At 52.9% G+C, this 20,681-nt stretch overlaps 1 protein-coding gene across 1 annotated transcript in view; it reads right to left on the bottom strand.

The window, feature by feature from the left end:
* The window catches only part of LOC121274746 (sodium/potassium/calcium exchanger 3-like), a 142,014-nt gene that overhangs the window by 60,796 nt on the left and 60,537 nt on the right, over positions 1-20,681 (bottom strand). The window contains exons 7-10 of the mRNA XM_041182089.1: positions 6,095-6,120; positions 3,348-3,401; positions 1,678-1,817; positions 1,064-1,224 (exon numbers count right to left, since the gene is read on the bottom strand). Of these exons, the coding sequence (XP_041038023.1) occupies positions 1,064-1,224; positions 1,678-1,817; positions 3,348-3,401; positions 6,095-6,120 (381 nt within the window). The remainder of the gene's footprint in view (positions 1-1,063; positions 1,225-1,677; positions 1,818-3,347; positions 3,402-6,094; positions 6,121-20,681) is intronic.

Genomic DNA, 20,681 nt, shown 5'->3' with positions numbered 1-20,681 from the left:
CCTTCTAGATGGTAGAGGTCGTGGGTTTGGAAGGTGCTGTCTAAGGAGCCTTGGTGAGTTCCTGCAGTGCATCTTGTAGATGGTACACACGCTGCTGCTACTGTGCGTCGGTGTTGGAGGGAGTGAATGTTTGTGGATGTGGTGCCAATCAAGCGGGGCTGCTTTGTCCTGGGCAGTGTCGAGCTTCTTGAGTGTTGTGGGAGCTGCACCCATCCAGGCAAGTGGGGAGTATTCCATCCCACTCCTGACTTGTGCCTTGTAGATGGTGGACAGACTTTGGGGAGTCAGGAGGTGAGTAACTCACCGCAGGATTCCCAGCCTCTGACCTGCTCTTGTAGCCACAGTATTTATATGGCTGGGTCCAGTTCAGTTTCTGATCAATGGTAACCCCCAGGATGTTGCCAGTGGGGGATTCAGTGATGGTAATACCGTTGAATGTTAGGGGGCGATGGTTAGATTCTCTCTTGTTGGAGATGGTCATTGCCTGACACTTGTGCGGTGTGAATGTTGCTTGCCACTTGTCAGCCCAAGCCCGGATATTGTCCAGGTCTTGCTGTGTGAGGGCACACACTGCTTCATACAGTGTAAAGGGTTAACGGAAGGGATGTGCCAATAACTGACATAGATGGTGATGTATCACTGACATCAGTCAGTCATGTGTGTCAGACTTGAGAGACAGAGGTTAGAACACTGTGCCCAGAAGCAGCATGCCTACTCGGTAACCTGTTTAGATGCTAAAGTAATAAATACATGTTAAGCAGATACCGGAGTGTCTCTGGCCAGTCACCAAGAGCCACACCTAGAGTCCAGAGGTAACAAGGACTAGCTCAGAACCGCTCACCTTCTCACAAACAAAGCTGTCAATGCACAGTGATCAGGAGCAGCACCATTGGCTATTTGCCCCTACCCATGTACCCCTCTGCCCACTCCTCCACCCAAGTGACTTGATTTAGAGATCCTGAGGGCAATTGTCAGCCCAGGGAGAGATGGATCCAGCACTAGGCCGCGAATGAAGCCTGGGACTTTCCTGCTCCATGTGCTGGGGATCAATAGAGCCTCCTACCTCATTGATGAGCATGCGGCTGGCCATAGTGAGACGGGTCCTGGGCCCAAAGTGCTGGGTGATCATTATCCTCAGACTTGCCTCAGGGAAGCTGAGCTTGTGAGGCGAGGTCGAAAACAGTTCATCCACCATCACCACCGAGTTGCTCTCTGATCTGTGGTCTGTAATCGGGAAAAACAAAGACACAATATCAACACTCCCAGGACAGGTACAGCACGGGGTTAGATACTGAGTAAAGCTCCCTCTACACTGTCCCCATCAAACACTCCCAGGACAGGTACAGCACGGGGTTAGATACTGAGTAAAGCTCCCTCTACACTGTCCCCATCAAACACTCCCAGGACAGGTACAGCACGGGGTTAGATACAGAGTAAATCTCCCTCTACACTGTCCCCATCAAACACTCCCAGGACAGGTACAGCACGGGGTTAGATACAGAGTAAAGCTCCCTCTACACTGTCCCCATCAAACACTCCCAGGACAGGTACAGCACGGGGTTAGATACAGAGTAAAGCTCCCTCTACACTGTCCCCATCAAACACTCCCAGGACAGGTACAGCACGGAGTTAGATACAGAGCACAGTAAGTTTTACATATACATATTTATCTCTAACCTGTTTGTAGTATGACGACAGTAGCTGAATATTTCTGGTTGCTCTCTGCTCCTTGCTGTGCAGTTGGGTCCTCGGTCCCTGATCTCTCTGGGCCAATGCAACTCAGCCCCACAAAGTAATTGCGAATTCTTGTATTGTATCTGAGAAATAGCAGAGGAACAATCAGGGTTTCCCATCCAGGTGAGCCAGCTCCTGCGATGCTGACCCTGCTCCCCCTGAACTGCCGACCTCCCCAACTGAGCCCCATCTTAACCCAGATTGTTCACCGTTCTCTCTCTTCAGGTATTGTCCATCTCTCCTTTAACTCTGCTCACCCCATCCCTCAGAACACAACAGCCTGTAACTTCCCCGGCCCCTGCAAACGACTGTCCCACCTCCAGCCTGCCTTTCCTCGCACAAGCCCTTTAATGTGTTGTCAACTCCCAAGTCTGTTCCCGTCTTTTCCAGGGTCCCGTGTTTGAATCCCTCCAATCCGGCTTCCGTCCCAGCCTCAGTACTGATCCCGCTCTTATCAAAGTCACAAAGTGCGGCTGTGAGGAAGGTAAACATTCCCCCCTCGTCCTCCTTGGACTGTCCGCAGCCTCTGACACGCTCGACCACACCATCCTCCTCCAACTCCCCTCCTCTGTCGTCCAGCTGGGTGGGACTGCTCTCTCCGCCATCCATTCTCATCGATCGAACCCTGGTCGGAGAGTCACCAGCCTCTTGCTCCCACACCGTTGCCTCTGCTCTTCCCCCAAGGGTAGATCCCTGGTCCCCGCCCCATCTCTCATCTCCACACTGCCCCTCGGCAACACCCTCCGGAGGCACAGAGTCAGTTACCGCGTGTACACTGCCCTCGCCCAGCGGTCCCTCACCACCAGCTCCCTCGCCCAGCAGTCCCTCACCACCAACTCCCTCACCCAGCTGTCCCTCACCACCAACTCCCTCACCCAGCTGTCCCTCACCACCAGCTCCCTCGCCCAGCGGTCCCTGACCACCAGCTCCCTCCAATCCTCTGCTCTCTCTGAATTGTCCGGCTACTTATCCAACATCCAGTCCTGGATGGGCAGAAATTTCCTCCGATTCAATATGGGGAAGACCGAAGCCATTGTTTTCAGTCCCTGCTCCAGTCTCCATTCCCTAGGGACCAGCTCCATCCCTCTCTCCCCCCCGGGAACAGTCTGAGATTAAACCAGTCTGTTCACAGCCTCAGTGTCACATTCGAACCCGGGGATGAGCTTCCGACCTCCTATTCGCCCATTTCCACCCCCGTAACATCGCCCGGATTCACCCCCGTCTCAGCTCATCGGCTGCTGAAGCCCTCACCCACACCTCTGCTACCTCCAGACTCGACTATCCCAACCCTCTCCCGGAGACTCTCCCACATTCCACCCTCCGCAAACCTCAACTCATCCCAAACTCTGCTGCCTGGGGCCCTGAAATCTGGGATTGAAAGTGGGAATGCAAAGTGGGGGGAAGCTGGATAAACACATGAGTGAGAAAGGAATAGGAGGATATGGGGATGGGGGGGGAGGTGGAGAGGGGGGGTGGGAGGAGGCTTGTGTGGGGCACAAACACCAGCAGATGGGCTGAATGGCCTGATGTAATGGTGGACCCTGGGCCAACACAACTGTGATAACCAGAGATAATAAACGTGTTTCAGAAAGGACAGGATATATTCATCTTACTTCATCACGATGATGTAGAGCACATACAGCAGGGCCAGGAACAGGGCCTCCCACCTGGGAACGCACAGAAACAAAACACCACCACATTGTTCATCCAGCATCGGCTGCACGAAGAGAAACACGCCCCGTCTCCCAGTCTCCCCGTCTCCCCGTCTCCCCGTCTCCCCGTCTCCCAGTCCCCCCAACTCCCCGTCTCCCCGTCTCCCCATCTCCCCAACTCCCCGTCTCCCCGTCTCCCCATCTCCCCAACTCCCCGTCTCCCAGTCCTCCCAACTCCCCGTCTCCCCATCTCCCCAACTCCCCATCTCCCAGTCTCCCCGTCTCCCCGTCCCCCCGTCTCCCCGTCTCCCAGTCCTCCCAACTCCCCGTCTCCCCATTTCCCCAACTCCCCGTCTCCCAGACTCCCCGTCTCCCCGTCTCCCCGTCTCCCCGTCTCCCAGTCCTCCCAACTCCCCGTCTCCCCATCTCCCCAACTCCCCATCTCCCAGTCTCCCCGTCTCCCCGTCTCCCAGTCTCCCCGTCTCCCCGTCTCCCAGTCCTCCCAACTCCCCGTCTCCCCGTCTCCCCAACTCCCCGTCTCCCAGTCTCCCCATCTCCCCGTCTCCCCGTCTCCCCATCTCCCACTCCTCCCAACTCCCCGTCTCCCCGTCTCCCCGTCTCCCCAACTCCCCATCTCCCAGTCTCCCCGTCTCCCCGTCTCCCAGTCCCCCCAACTCCCCGTCTCCCCGTCTCCCCAACTCCCCGTCTACCAGTCTCCCCGTCTCCCCGTCTCCCCGTCTCCCAGTCTCCCAGTCCTCCCAACTCCCCGTCTCCCAGTCCCCCCAACTCCCCATCTCCCCGTCTCCCCATCTCCCCAACTCCCCGTCTCCCCGTCTCCCCATCTCCCCAACTCCCCGTCTCCCAGTCTCCCCGTTCCCCGTCTCCCCGTCTCCCCGTCTCCCCGTCTCCCCGTCTCCCAGTCCTCCCAACTCCCCGTCTCCCCGTCTCCCCGTCTCCCAGTCTCCCAGTCCTCCCAACTCCCCGTCTCCCAGTCCCCCCAACTCCCCATCTCCCCGTCTCCCCATCTCCCCAACTCCCCGTCTCCCCGTCTCCCCATCTCCCCAACTCCCCGTCTCCCCGTCTCCCCATCTCCCCATCTCCCCGTCTCCCCATCTCCCCAACTCCCCGTCTCCCCGTCTCCCCATCTCCCCAACTCCCCGTCTCCCAGTCTCCCCGTTCCCCGTCTCCCCGTCTCCCCGTCTCCCCGTCTCCCCGTCTCCCAGTCCTCCCAACTCCCCGTCTCCCCGTCTCCCAGTCCCCCCAACTCCCCGTCTCCCAGTCCTCCCAACTCCCCGTCTCCCCGTCTCCCAGTCCCCCCAACTCCCCGTCTCCCCGTCTCCCAGTCCCCCCAACTCCCCGTCTCCCCGTCTCCCAGTCCCCCCAACTCCCCGTCTCCCCGTCTCCCCATCTCCCCAACTCCCCGTCTCCCCGTCTCCCCGTCTCCCCGTCTCCCCAACTCCCCGTCTCCCCGTCTCCCCAACTCCCCGTCTCCCAGTCTCCCCGTCTCCCCGACTCCCAGTCTCCCCGTCTCCCAGTCCTCCCAACTCCCCGTCTCCCAGTCCCCCCAACTCCCCGTCTCCCCAACTCCCCGTCTCCCCGTCTCCCCGTTCCCCGTCTCCCCGTCTCCCCGTTCCCCGTCTCCCCGTCTCCCCGTCTCCCCGTTCCCCCGTCTCCCCGTCCCCCCATCTCCCTGTCCCCCCGTCTCCCCGTCCCCCCAACTCCCTGTCTCCCCGTCTCCCCAACTCCCCGTCTCCCCGTCTCCCTGTCCCCCCCTCCCCCCATCCCCCCATCTCTCCAGCTCCTCTCACCCCCCTCGGGACGTCCCAGAGTGTTCCACACACGATGAAGGACTGTTTTTTTTGAAGTGTGGTCCCTGTTGTAATGTAGGAAACTCAGCAGCCCGTCTGCGCACAGCAAGATCCCACAAACAGCAATGTGATAATGACCCAGATCATCTGTTTTTAGTGATGTTGGGTGAGGGATAAATATTGGCCCCAGGACACCGGGGAGAACTCCCCCCTGCTCTTCTCCCAATAGTGGCCGTGGGATCTTTTACCCCCACCCGAGAGGGCAAACGGGGCCTCGGTTTAATGTCTCATCCTGAAAGACGGCACCTCTGACAGTGCGGCACTCCCTCAGCACTGACCCTCCGACAGTGCGGCGCTCCCTCAGTATTGACCCTCCGACAGTGCGGCGCTCCCTCAGCACTGACCCTCCGACAGTGCGGCTCTCCCTCAGCACTGACCCTCTGACAGTGCAGCACTCCCTCAGCACTGACCCGCCGACAGTGCGGCTCTCCCTCAGCACTGACCCTCCGACAGTGCGGCAATCCCTCAGCACTGACCCTCTGACAGTGCAGCACTCCCTCAGCACTGACCCTCTGACAGTGTGGCACTCCCTCAGCACTGACCCTCTGACAGTGCGGCACTCCCTCAGCACTGCCCCTCCGTCAGCGTGGGTGGGTATAGTGTCAGCGGGACTCGAACCCATGACCTTCAGGCTGATTCTGGGGTTCTAAGCGCCTGTGGCTGGCTGTGAGGTCGTTAAATTTCAGTTTGACTCAGTACATCCACGCCCAATGTTGTTGATAACTGGGGGTATTCATCCTAAACTCATTCCACTTGTCTCCACATTTTCAGACCGGAACAGATTGATTCAATTTGAATCAGCAACAACAGATCACAGAAAATACACAGATCCGCACTCACCAGAATACCTTTTCATCATGAATAACCTGCGAAAGAAGCAGATCAGAGGATGGAAGCAACTTATAATATAAATTAAGCTCAGTTCCCCATTCACTTGTCCTCCAGCTCCTCAGGCTCTACTCTATCGTTCTTCCACTGCCCCTGACTCCCTCGGCCTCTCAGGCTGCAGGACTCCCATGTCCCCGCACTAGGCTGGAGCTGGTTCCTATGCAGGCAACTCCGGACCCTACCTGACCCTCGGCCCCTCCATGGCCCTAGTTTGACTCAGAGCCAAAAGGAAAAACCCGTGTGATTTGGAAGTGAAGGTGTTACAACAGGTGAGGAGCTGTTCCCCTTTATTCCAGCCCTTCGGTGGCTCCTTTCTCCGGTGGAAACCTTTCCCAGTTCAGATCTGCTGCCCTTTTTAAAAAGAGTCAAATTAAAGGAGGTTTGCTGCGGTCAGAGGAGGAGTAAGGTTATCGGTTACTAAACCCGACAAAAGAATAAAATACACCCCCCAGCACAATCTGACCCACACACTCACTCACTCATTCTCACACAATCACTCACACTCACCCACACACTCACTCACTCTCACACACTCACTCACTCTCACACACTCACTCACTCTCACCCACACACTCACTCACTCACTCTCACACACTCATTCACACTCTGACCCACACACTCACTCACACTCTGACCCACACACTCACTCACTCTCACACACTCACTCACACTCTGACCCACACACTCACTCACTCTCACACACTCACTCACTCTCACACACTCACTCTGACCCACATACTCACTCTGACCCACACACTCACTCACTCTCACACACTCACTCACTCTCACACACTCACTCACTCTCACCCACACACTCTGACCCATACACTCACTCTGACCCACACACTCACTCACTCACTCTCACACACTCACTCACTCTCACCCACACACTCACTCACTCACTCTCACACACTCATTCACACTCTGACCCACACACTCACTCACACTCTGACCCACACACTCACTCACTCTCACACACTCACTCACACTCTGACCCACACACTCACTCACTCTCACACACTCACTCACTCTCACACACTCACTCACACTCACACACACTCTGACCCATACACTCACTCTGACCCACACACTCACTCACTCTCACACACTCACTCACTCTCACCCACACACTCACTCTCACACTCACACTCACTCACACTCTCACCCACACACTCACTCACTCTCACACTCACTCACTCACTCTCACCCACACACTCACTCACTCTCACACACTCACTCACTCTCACCCACACACTCACTCACTCTCACACACTCACTCACTCTCACCCACACACTCACTCACTCTCACCCAAACACTCACTCACTCTCACACACTCACTCACTCGCTCTCACACTCACACTCACTCTCACCCACACACTCACTCACACTCTCACCCACACAATCACTCTCACACACACTCACTCAATCACACACTCACTCACTCACTCTCACACTCACTCACTCACTCTCACACACTCACACACTCACTCTCACACACTCACTCACACTCTCACACTCACACACTCACTCACTCTCTCTCACACTCACTCACTCTCTCTCACACTCACTCTCTCTCCCACAGACTCACTCACTCTCACACTCACTCACCCACTCTCACACTCTCTCACTCTCACACTCACTCACTCTCACCCACACACACTCACTCTCACACTCACTCACTCTCACACTCACTCACTCTCACCCACACACACTCACTCTCACACTCACTCACTCTCACACTCACTCACTCTCACACACTCACTCACTCTCACACACTCACTCTGACCCACACACTCACTCTGACCCACACACTCACTCACTCTCACACACTCACTCACTCTCACCCACACACTCACTCTCACACTCACATTCACTCACACTCTCACCCACACACTCACTCACTCTCACACTCACTCACTCACTCTCACCCACACACTCACTCACTCTCACACTCACTCACTCTCACCCACACACTCACTCACTCTCACACTCACTCACTCACTCTCTCTCACACTCACTCACTCTCACCCACACACTCACTCACTCTCTCACACACACTCACTCAATCACTCTCACACCCACTCTCACACTCACTCACTCTCTCTCTCACTCACACTCTCACACTCACTCACTCTCACACTCACTCACTCTCTCTCCTACTCACTCACTCTCTCTCACACTCACTCATTCTCACACTCACTCACTCACTCTCACACTCACTCACTCTCTCTCACACTCACTCACTCTCTCTCACTCTCTCTCTCTCACACACTCACTCACTCTCACACTCACTCACTCTCACCCACACACTCACTCTCACACTCACTCACTCACTCTCACACTCACTCACTCTCTCTCACACTCACTCACTCTCACCCACACACTCACTCACTCTCACACTCACTCACTCTCACACTCACTCTCACCCACACACTCGCTCACTCTCACACTCACTCACTCTCACACTCACTCACTCACTCTCACACTCACTCACTCTCACCACACACTCACTCTCACACTCACTCACTCTTTCTCACACTCACTCACTCTCTCTCACACTCACTCACTCTCACCCAGACACTCACTCACTCTCACCACACACTCACTCTCACACTCACTCACTCTCACCCAAACACTCACTCACTCTCACACACTCACTCACTCTCACGCACACACTCACTCACTCTCGCCCACACACTCACTCACTCTCACCCACACACTCACTCACTCTTACACACTCACTCACTCACTCTCACACACTCACTCACTCTCACCCACACACTCACTCACTCTCACACACTCACTCACTCACTCTCACACTCACACTCACTCTCACCCACTCACTCACTCACTCTCACCCACACACTCACTCACTCTCACACACTCACTCACTCGCTCTCACACTCACACTCACTCACACTCTCACCCACACACTCACTCACTCTCACACACTCACTCTCTCTCACCCACACACTCACTCACTCTCACACACTCACTCACTCTCATACTCACACTCACTCACATTCTCACCCACACACTCACTCTCACACTCACTCACTCACTCTCACACTCACTCACTCACTCTCACACACACACACTCACTCACTCTCACACACTCACTCACACTCTCACACTCACAAACTCACTCACTCTCTCTCACACTCACTCACTCTCTCTCACAATCACTCACTCTCTCCCACACACTCACTCACTCTCACCCACACACTCACTCACTCAATCACTCTCACACCCACTCACTCACTCTCACACTCACTCACTCTCACCCACACACTCACTCATTCTCTCACACTCACTCACTCTCTCTCTCACTCACACTCACACTCACTCACTCACTCTCACCCACACACACTCACTCTCACACTCACTCACTCTCAACCACACACTCACTCACTCTCACACTCACTCACTCACTCTCTCTCACACTCACTCTCACACTCACTCACTCTCACCCACACACTCACTCTCACCCACACACTCACTCACTCAATCACTCTCACACGCACTCACTCACTCTCACACTCACTCACTCTCACCCACACACTCACTCATTCTCTCACACTCACTCACTCTCTCTCTCACTCACACTCACACTCACTCACTCACACTCTCACCCACACATTCACTCACTCTCACACTCACTCACTCACTCACTCTCTTTCACACTCTCTCTCACACTCACTCACTCACTCACTCACTCACTCTCTCTCACACTCACACTCTCACACTCACTCACTCTCTCTCACACTCACTCACTCTCACACTCACTCACTCACCCACACACTCACTCTCACACTCACTCATTCTCACACTCACTCATTCATTCTCACACTCACTCACTCTCACCCACACACTCACTCACTCTCACACTCACTCACTCTCACCCACACACTCACTCATTCTCACACTCACTCACTCACTCTCACACTCACTCACTCACTCTCACACTCACTCACTCTCACACTCACTCACTCTCACCAACACACTTACTCACTCTCAAACTCACTCACTCTCACCGACACACTCACTCACTCTCACACTCACCCACTCACTCACTCTCTCTCACACTCACTCTCACACTCACTCACTCACTCTCACACTCACTCATCACACTCACTCACTCTCACCCACACACTCACTCATTCTCTCACACTCACTCACTCTCTCTCACACTCACTCACTCACTCACTCTCTCTCACCCACACATTCACTCACTCTCACACTCACTCACTCACTCTCTCTCACACTCACTCACTCTCTCACTCACTCACTCACTCTCACACTCACTCACTCTCTCTCACACTCTCTCTCACACTCACTCACTCTCTCTCACACTCATTCACTCATTCTCACACTCACTCACTCTCACCAACACACTCACTCACTCTCACCAACACACTCACTCACTCTCACACTCACTCACTCTCACCCACACACTCACTCACTCTCACACTCACTCACTCTCTCTCACACTCACTCACTCTCACCCACACACTCACTCACTCTCTCAAACTCACTCATTCTCACACTCACTCACTCACTCACACTCACTCACTCACTCTCACACTCACACTCTCACCCACACACTCACTCATACTCACTCACTCTCTCACTCACTCTCTCTCACCCACACATTCACTCACTCTCACACTCACTCACTCTCTCTCACACTCACACTCTCTCTCACACTCACTCTCACACTGACTCACTCACTCTCTCTCACACTCACTCACTCTCACACTCACTCACTCACTCTCACACTCACTCACTCACTCTCACACTCACTCACGCACTCTCTCTCACCCACACATTCACTCACTCTCACACTCACTCACTCTCTCTCACACTCACACTCTCTCTCACACTCACACTCACTCACTCTCTCTCACACTCACTCACTCTTTCACACACTCACTCACTCTCACACACTCACTCTCACACTCACTCACTCTCTCTCACATTCACTCTCTCTCACACTCACTCACTCTCACACTCACTCACTCTCAAACTCACTCACTCTCACCCACTCTCACACTCACTCACTCTCACACTCACTCACTCTCACACTCACTCACTCACTCTCACACTCACTCAATCTCACCCACACACTCACTCACTCTCACACTCACTCACTCTCACCCACACACTCACTCACTCTCTCTCACACTCACTCACTCTCACCCACACACTCACTCACTCTCACACTCACTCACTCTCTCTCACGCTCACTCACTCACTCTCACACTCACTCACTCTCACACTCACTCACTCACACTCACTCACTCTCACACTCACTCACTCTCACCCACACACTCACTCACTCTCACACTCACTTACTCACTCTCACACTCACTCACTCTCACCCACACACTCTCTCTCACACTCACTCACTCTCTCTCACACTCACTCACTCTCACCCACACACTCACTCACTCTCACACTCACTCACTCACTCTCTCTCACACTCACTCACTCTCTCTCACACTCACTCACTCTCACCCACACACTCACTCACTCTCACACTCACTCACTCACTCTCTCTCACACTCACTTACTCTCACCCACACACTCACTCACTCTTTCCCACACACTCACTCACTCTCACCCTTACACTCACTCACTCATTCTCACACTCACTCACTCTCATACACACACTCACTCACTCTCACACTCACTCTCTCTCACCCACACACTCACTCACTCTCACACTCACTCACTCTCACACTCACTCACTCTCACCCACACACTCACTCTCTCTCACACTCACTCACTCTCACACTCACTCACTCTCACCCACACACTCACCCACTCTCTCCCACACACTCACTTACTCTCACCCACACACTCACTCACTCTCACACTCACTCACTCACTCTCTCTCATACTCACTCACTCTCACCCACACACTCACTCACTCTCACACTCTCTCACTCACTCTCACACTCACTCACTCTCACACTCACTCACTCACTCTCACCCACACACTCACTCACTCTCTCACACTCACACTCTCTCTCACACTCACTCTCTCTCACACTCACTCACTCTCTCTTACACTCACACTCTCTCTCACACTCACTCACTCTCACACTCACTCACTCTCTCTCACACTCGCTCACTCTCTCTCACACTCACTCATTCTCACACTCACTCACTCACTCTCACACTCACTCACTCTCTCTCACACTCACTCACTCTCACACTCACTCACTCTCACCCACACACTCACTCACTCTCACACTCACTCACTCTCACCCACACACTCACTCACTCTCACACTCACTCACTCTCACACTCACTCACTCTCACCCACACACTCACTCACTCTCACACTCACTCACTCTCACACTCACTCACTCTCACCCACACACTCACTCTCTATCACACTCACTCACTCACCCACACACTCACTCACTCTCACACTCACTCACTCTCACACTCACTCACTCTCACCCACTCTCACCCACACACTCACTCACTCTCTCAAACTCACTCATTCTCACACTCACTCACTCACTCACACTCACTCACTCACTCTCACACTCACACTCTCACCCACACACTCACTCATACTCACTCACTCTCTCACTCACTCTCTCTCACCCACACATTCACTCACTCTCACACTCACTCACTCTCTCTCACACTCACTCACTCTCACACTCACTCACTCACTCTCACACTCACTCACTCTCTCTCACACTCACTCACTCTCACCCACACACTCTCACCCACATACTCACTCTCACCCACACACTCACTCACTCAATCACTCTCACACCCACTCACTCACTCTCACACTCACTCACTCTCACCCACACACTCACTCATTCTCTCACACTCACTCACTTTCTCTCTCACTCACACTCACACTCACTCACTCACTCTCACCCACACACACTCACTCTCACACTCACTCACTCTCACACTCACTCACTCTCAACCACACACTCACTCACTCTCACACTCACTCACTCACTCTCTCTCACACTCTCTCTCACACTCACTCACTCACTCACTCACTCTCTCTCACACTCACACTCTCACACTCACTCACTCTCTCTCACACTCACTCACTCTCACACTCACTCACTCACTCTCTCTCACACTCACTCACTCTCACCCACACACTCACTCACTCTCTCACACACACTCACTCAATCACTCTCACACCCACTCTCACACTCACTCACTCTCTCTCTCACTCACACTCTCACACTCACTCACTCTCACACTCACTCACTCTCTCTCCTACTCACTCACTCTCTCTCACACTCACTCATTCTCACACTCACTCACTCTCACACTCACTCACTCTCTCTCACACTCACTCACTCTCTCTCACACTCACTCACTCTCACACTCACTCACTCTCACACTCACTCACTCTCACCCACACACTCACTCTCACACTCACTCACTCACTCTCACACTCACTCACTCTCACCCACACACTCACTCACTCTCACACTCACTCACTCTCACACTCACTCTCACCCACACACTCGCTCACTCTCACACTCACTCACTCTCACACTCACTCACTCACTCTCACACTCACTCACTCTCACCCACACACTCACTCTCACACTCACTCACTCTTTCTCACACTCACTCACTCTCTCTCACACTCACTCACTCTCTCCCAGACACTCACTCACTCTCATACTCACTCTCTCTCACACTCACTCACTCTGACCCAAACACTCACTCACTCTCACACACTCACTCTCTCTCACGCACACACTCACTCACTCTCGCCCACACACTCACTCACTCTCACCCACACACTCACTCACTCTTACACACTCACTCACTCACTCTCACACACTCACTCACTCTCACCCACACACTCACTCACTCTCACACACTCACTCACTCACTCTCACACTCACACTCACTCTCACCCACTCACTCACTCACTCTCACCCATACACTCACTCACTCTCACACACTCACTCACTCGCTCTCACACTCACACTCACTCACACTCTCACCCACACACTCACTCACTCTCACACACTCACTCTCTCTCACCCACACACTCACTCACTCTCACACACTCACTCACTCTCATACTCACACTCACTCACATTCTCACCCACACACTCACTCTCACACTCACTCACTCACTCTCACACTCACTCACTCACTCTCACACACACACACTCACTCACTCTCACACACTCACTCACACTCTCACACTCACACACTCACTCACTCTCTCTCACACTCACTCACTCTCTCTCACAATCACTCACTCTCTCCCACACACTCACTCACTCTCACACTCACTCACTCACTCTCTCTCACACTCACTCACTCTCAGCCACACACTCACTCACTCTCACACTCACTCACTCTCACCCACACACACTCACTCTCACACTCACTCACTCTCACAATCACTCACTCTCAACCACACACTCACTCACTCTCACACTCACTCACTCACTCTCTCTCACAATCACTCTCTCTCACACTCACTCACTCTCACCCACACACTCTCACCCACATACTCACTCTCACACACACACTCACTCACTCAATCACTCTCACACCCACTCACTCACTCTCACACTCACTCACTCTCACCCACACACTCACTCATTCTCTCACACTCACTCACTCTCTCTCTCACTCACACTCACACTCACTCACTCACTCTCACCCACACACACTCACTCTCACACTCACTCACTCTCAACCACACACTCACTCACTCTCACACTCACTCACTCACTCTCTCTCACACTCACTCTCACACTCACTCACTCTCACCCACACACTCACTCTCACCCACACACTCACTCACTCAATCACTCTCACACGCACTCACTCACTCTCACACTCACTCACTCTCACCCACACACTCACTCATTCTCTCACACTCACTCACTCTCTCTCTCACTCACACTCACACTCACTCACTCACACTCTCACCCACACATTCACTCACTCTCACACTCACTCACTCACTCACTCTCTCTCACACTCTCTCTCACACTCACTCACTCACTCACTCACTCTCTCTCACACTCACACTCTCACACTCACTCACTCTCTCTCACACTCACTCACTCTCACACTCACTCACTCACCCACACACTCACTCTCACACTCACTCATTCTCACACTCACTCATTCATTCTCACACTCACTCACTCTCACCCACACACTCACTCACTCTCACACTCACTCACTCTCACCCACACACTCACTCATTCTCACACTCACTCACTCACTCTCACACTCACTCACTCACTCTCACACTCACTCACTCTCACACTCACTCACTCTCACCAACACACTTACTCACTCTCAAACTCACTCACTCTCACCGACACACTCACTCACTCTCACACTCACCCACTCACTCACTCTCTCTCACACTCACTCTCACACTCACTCACTCACTCTCACACTCACTCATCACACTCACTCACTCTCACCCACACACTCACTCATTCTCTCACACTCACTCACTCTCTCTCACACTCACTCACTCACTCACTCTCTCTCACCCACACATTCACTCACTCTCACACTCACTCACTCACTCTCTCTCACACTCACTCACTCTCTCACTCACTCACTCACTCTCACACTCACTCACTCTCTCTCACACTCTCTCTCACACTCACTCACTCTCTCTCACACTCATTCACTCATTCTCACACTCACTCACTCTCACCAACACACTCACTCACTCTCACCAACACACTCACTCACTCTCACACTCACTCACTCTCACCCACACACTCACTCACTCTCACACTCACTCACTCTCTCACACTCACTCACTCTCACCCACACACTCACTCACTCTCACAATCACTCACTCACTCTCTCTCACACTCACTCACTCTCACCCACACACTCACTCACTCTCACACTCACTCACTCTCACACTCACTCACTCTCACCCACTCTCACCCACACACTCACTCACTCTCTCAAACTCACTCATTCTCACACTCACTCACTCACTCACACTCACTCACTCTCACACTCACACTCTCACCCACACACTCACTCATACTCACTCACTCTCTCACTCACTCTCTCTCACCCACACATTCACTCACTCTCACACTCACTCACTCTCTCTCACACTCACACTCTCTCTCACACTCACTCTCACACTGACTCACTCACTCTCTCTCACACTCACTCACTCTCACACTCACTCACTCTCAAACTCACTCACTCTCACCCACACATTCACTCACTCTCACACTCACTCACTCTCTCTCACACTCACACTCTCTCTCACACTCACACTCACTCACTCTCTCTCACACTCACTCACTCTTTCACACACTCACTCACTCTCACACACTCACTCTCACACTCACTCACTCTCTCTCACATTCACTCTCTCTCACACTCACTCACTCTCACACTCACTCACTCTCAAACTCACTCACTCTCACCCACTCTCACACTCACTCACTCTCACACTCACTCACTCTCACACTCACTCACTCACTCTCACACTCACTCAATCTCACCCACACACTCACTCACTCTCACACTCACTCACTCTCACCCACACACTCACTCACTCTCTCTCACACTCACTCACTCTCACCCACACACTCACTCACTCTCACACTCACTCACTCTCTCTCACGCTCACTCACTCACTCTCACACTCACTCACTCTCACACTCACTCACTCTCACACTCACTCACTCTCACACTCACTCACTCTCACCCACACACTCACTCACTCTCACACTCACTCACTCACTCTCACACTCACTCACTCTCACCCACACACTCACTCACTCTCACACTCACTCACTCACTCTCTCTCACACTCACTTACTCTCACCCACACACTCACTCACTCTTTCCCACACACTCACTCACTCTCACCCTTACACTCACTCACTCATTCTCACACTCACTCACTCTCATCCACACACTCACTCACTCTCACACTCACTCACTCCCACCCACACACTCACTCACTCTCACACTCACTCACTCTCACACTCACTCACTCTCACCCACACACTCACTCTCTCTCACACTCACTCACTCTCACACTCACTCACTCTCACCCACACACTCACCCACTCTCTCCCACACACTCACTTACTCTCACCCACACACTCACTCACTCTCACACTCACTCACTCACTCTCTCTCATACTCACTCACTCTCACCCACACATTCACTCACTCTCACACTCACTCACTCACTCTCACACTCACTCACTCTCACACTCACTCACTCACTCTCACCCACACACTCACTCACTCTCTCACACTCACACTCTCTCTCACACTCACTCTCTCTCACACTCACTCACTCTCTCTTACACTCACACTCTCTCTCACACTCACTCACTCTCACACTCACTCACTCTCTCTCACACTCGCTCACTCTCTCTCACACTCACTCATTCTCACACTCACTCACTCACTCTCACACTCACTCACTCTCTCTCACACTCACTCACTCTCACACTCACTCACTCTCACCCACACACTCACTCACTCTCACACTCACTCACTCTCACCCACACACTCACTCACTCTCACACTCACTCACTCTCACACTCACTCACTCTCACCCACACACTCACTCACTCTCACACTCACTCACTCTCACACTCACTCACTCTCACCCACACACTCACTCTCTATCACACTCACTCACTCACCCACACACTCACTCACTCTCACACTCACTCACTCTCACACTCACTCACTCTCACCCACTCTCACCCACACACTCACTCACTCTCTCAAACTCACTCATTCTCACACTCACACACTCACTCACACTCACTCACTCTCTCTCACACTCACACTCTCACCCACACACTCACTCATACTCACTCACTCTCTCACTCACTCTCTCTCACCCACACATTCACTCACTCTCACACTCACTCACTCCCTCTCACACTCACTCACTCTCACACTCACTCACTCACTCTCACACTCACTCACTCTCTCTCACACTCACTCACTCTCACCCACACACTCTCACCCACATACTCACTCTCACCCACACACTCACTCACTCAATCACTCTCACACCCACTCACTCACTCTCACACTCACTCACTCTCACCCACACACTCACTCATTCTCTCACACTCACTCACTCTCTCTCTCACTCACACTCACACTCACTCACTCACTCTCACCCACACACACTCACTCTCACACTCACTCACTCTCACACTCACTCACTCTCAACCACACACTCACTCACTCTCACACTCACTCACTCACTCTCTCTCACACTCTCTCTCACACTCACTCACTCACTCACTCACTCTCTCTCACACTCACACTCTCACACTCACTCACTCTCTCACACTCACTCACTCTCACACTCACTCACTCTCTCTCACACTCACTCACTCTCACCCACACACTCACTCACTCTCTCACACACACTCACTCAATCACTCTCACACCCACTCTCACACTCACTCACTCTCTCTCACACTCACACTCTCACACTCACTCACTCTCTCTCACACTCACTCACTCTCACACTCACTCACTCACTCTCTCTCACACTCACTCACTCTCACCCACACACTCACTCACTCTCTCACACTCACTCACTCAATCACTCTCACACTCACCACTCTCACACTCACTCACTCTCTCTCTCACTCACTCTCTCCACACTCACTCAGTCTCACACTCACTCACTCTCTCTCTACTCACTCTCATCTCTCTCACACTCACTCATTTTCACACTCACTCACTCATTCTCACACTCACTCACTCTCTCTCACACTCACTCACTCTCTCTCACACTCACTCACTCTCACACCTCTCACTCTCACACTCACTCAACTCTCTCACACTCACTCACTCTCACACTCACTCACTCACTCTCACACTCACTCACTCTCTCTCACACTCACTCTCTCTCACCCACACACTCACTCACTCTCACTCACTCACTCACCTCACTCTCTCTCACCCACACACTCGCTCACTCTCACACTCACTCACTCTCACACTCACTCACTCACTCTCACACTCACTCACTCTCACCCACACACTCACTCTCACACTCACTCACTCTCTCTCACACTCACTCACTCTCACCCAGACACTCACTCACTCTCATACTCACTCTCTCTCACACTCACTCACTCTCACCCAAACACTCACTCACTCTCACACACTCACTCACTCTCACACACACACTCACTCACTCTCGCCCACACACTCACTCACTCTCACCCACACACTCACTCACTCTTTCACACTCACTCACTCACTCTCACACACTCACTCACTCTCACCCACACACTCACTCACTCTCACACACTCACTCACTCACTCTCACACTCACACTCACTCTCACCCACTCACTCACTCACTCTCACCCACACACTCACTCACTCTCACACACTCACTCACTCGCTCTCACACTCACACTCACTCACACTCTCACCCACACACTCACTCACTCTCACACACTCACTCTCTCTCACCCACACACTCACTCACTCTCACACACTCACTCACTCTCATACTCACACTCACTCACATTCTCACCCACACACTCACTCTCACACTCACTCACTCACTCTCACACTCACTCACTCACTCTCACACACACTCACTCACTCACTCTCACACACTCACTCACACTCTCACACTCACACACTCACTCACTCTCTCTCACACTCACTCACTCTCTCTCACAATCACTCACTCTCTCCCACACACTCACTCACTCTCACACTCACTCACTCACTCTCTCACACTCACTCACTCTCAGCCACACACTCACTCACTCTCACACTCACTCACTCTCACCCACACACACTCACTCTCACACTCACTCACTCTCACAATCACTCACTCTCAACCACACACTCACTCACTCTCACACTCACTCACTCACTCTCTCTCACAATCACTCTCTCTCACACTCACTCACTCTCACCCACACACTCTCACCCACATACTCACTCTCACCCACACACTCACTCACTCAATCACTCTCACACCCACTCACTCACTCTCACACTCACTCACTCTCACCCACACACTCACTCATTCTCTCACACTCACTCACTCTCTCTCTCACTCACACTCACACTCACTCACTCTCACCCACACACACTCACTCTCACACTCACTCACTCTCAACCACACACTCACTCACTCTCACACTCACTCACTCACTCTCTCACACACTCACTCTCACACTCACTCACTCTCACCCACACACTCACTCTCACCCACACACTCACTCACTCAATCACTCTCACACGCACTCACTCACTCTCACACTCACTCACTCTCACCCACACACTCACTCATTCTCTCACACTCACTCACTCTCTCTCTCACTCACACTCACACTCACTCACTCACACTCTCACCCACACATTCACTCACTCTCACACTCACTCACTCACTCACTCTCTCACACTCTCTCTCACACTCACTCACTCACTCACTCTCTCTCACACTCACACTCTCACTCACTCACTCTCTCTCACACTCACTCACTCT

Source organism: Carcharodon carcharias (assembly GCF_017639515.1).
Source record: "Carcharodon carcharias isolate sCarCar2 chromosome 37 unlocalized genomic scaffold, sCarCar2.pri SUPER_37_unloc_5, whole genome shotgun sequence".
Classification (NCBI taxonomy): Eukaryota; Metazoa; Chordata; class Chondrichthyes; order Lamniformes; family Lamnidae; genus Carcharodon; species Carcharodon carcharias.
This window is presented reverse-complemented; position numbering and strand designations above follow the sequence as displayed.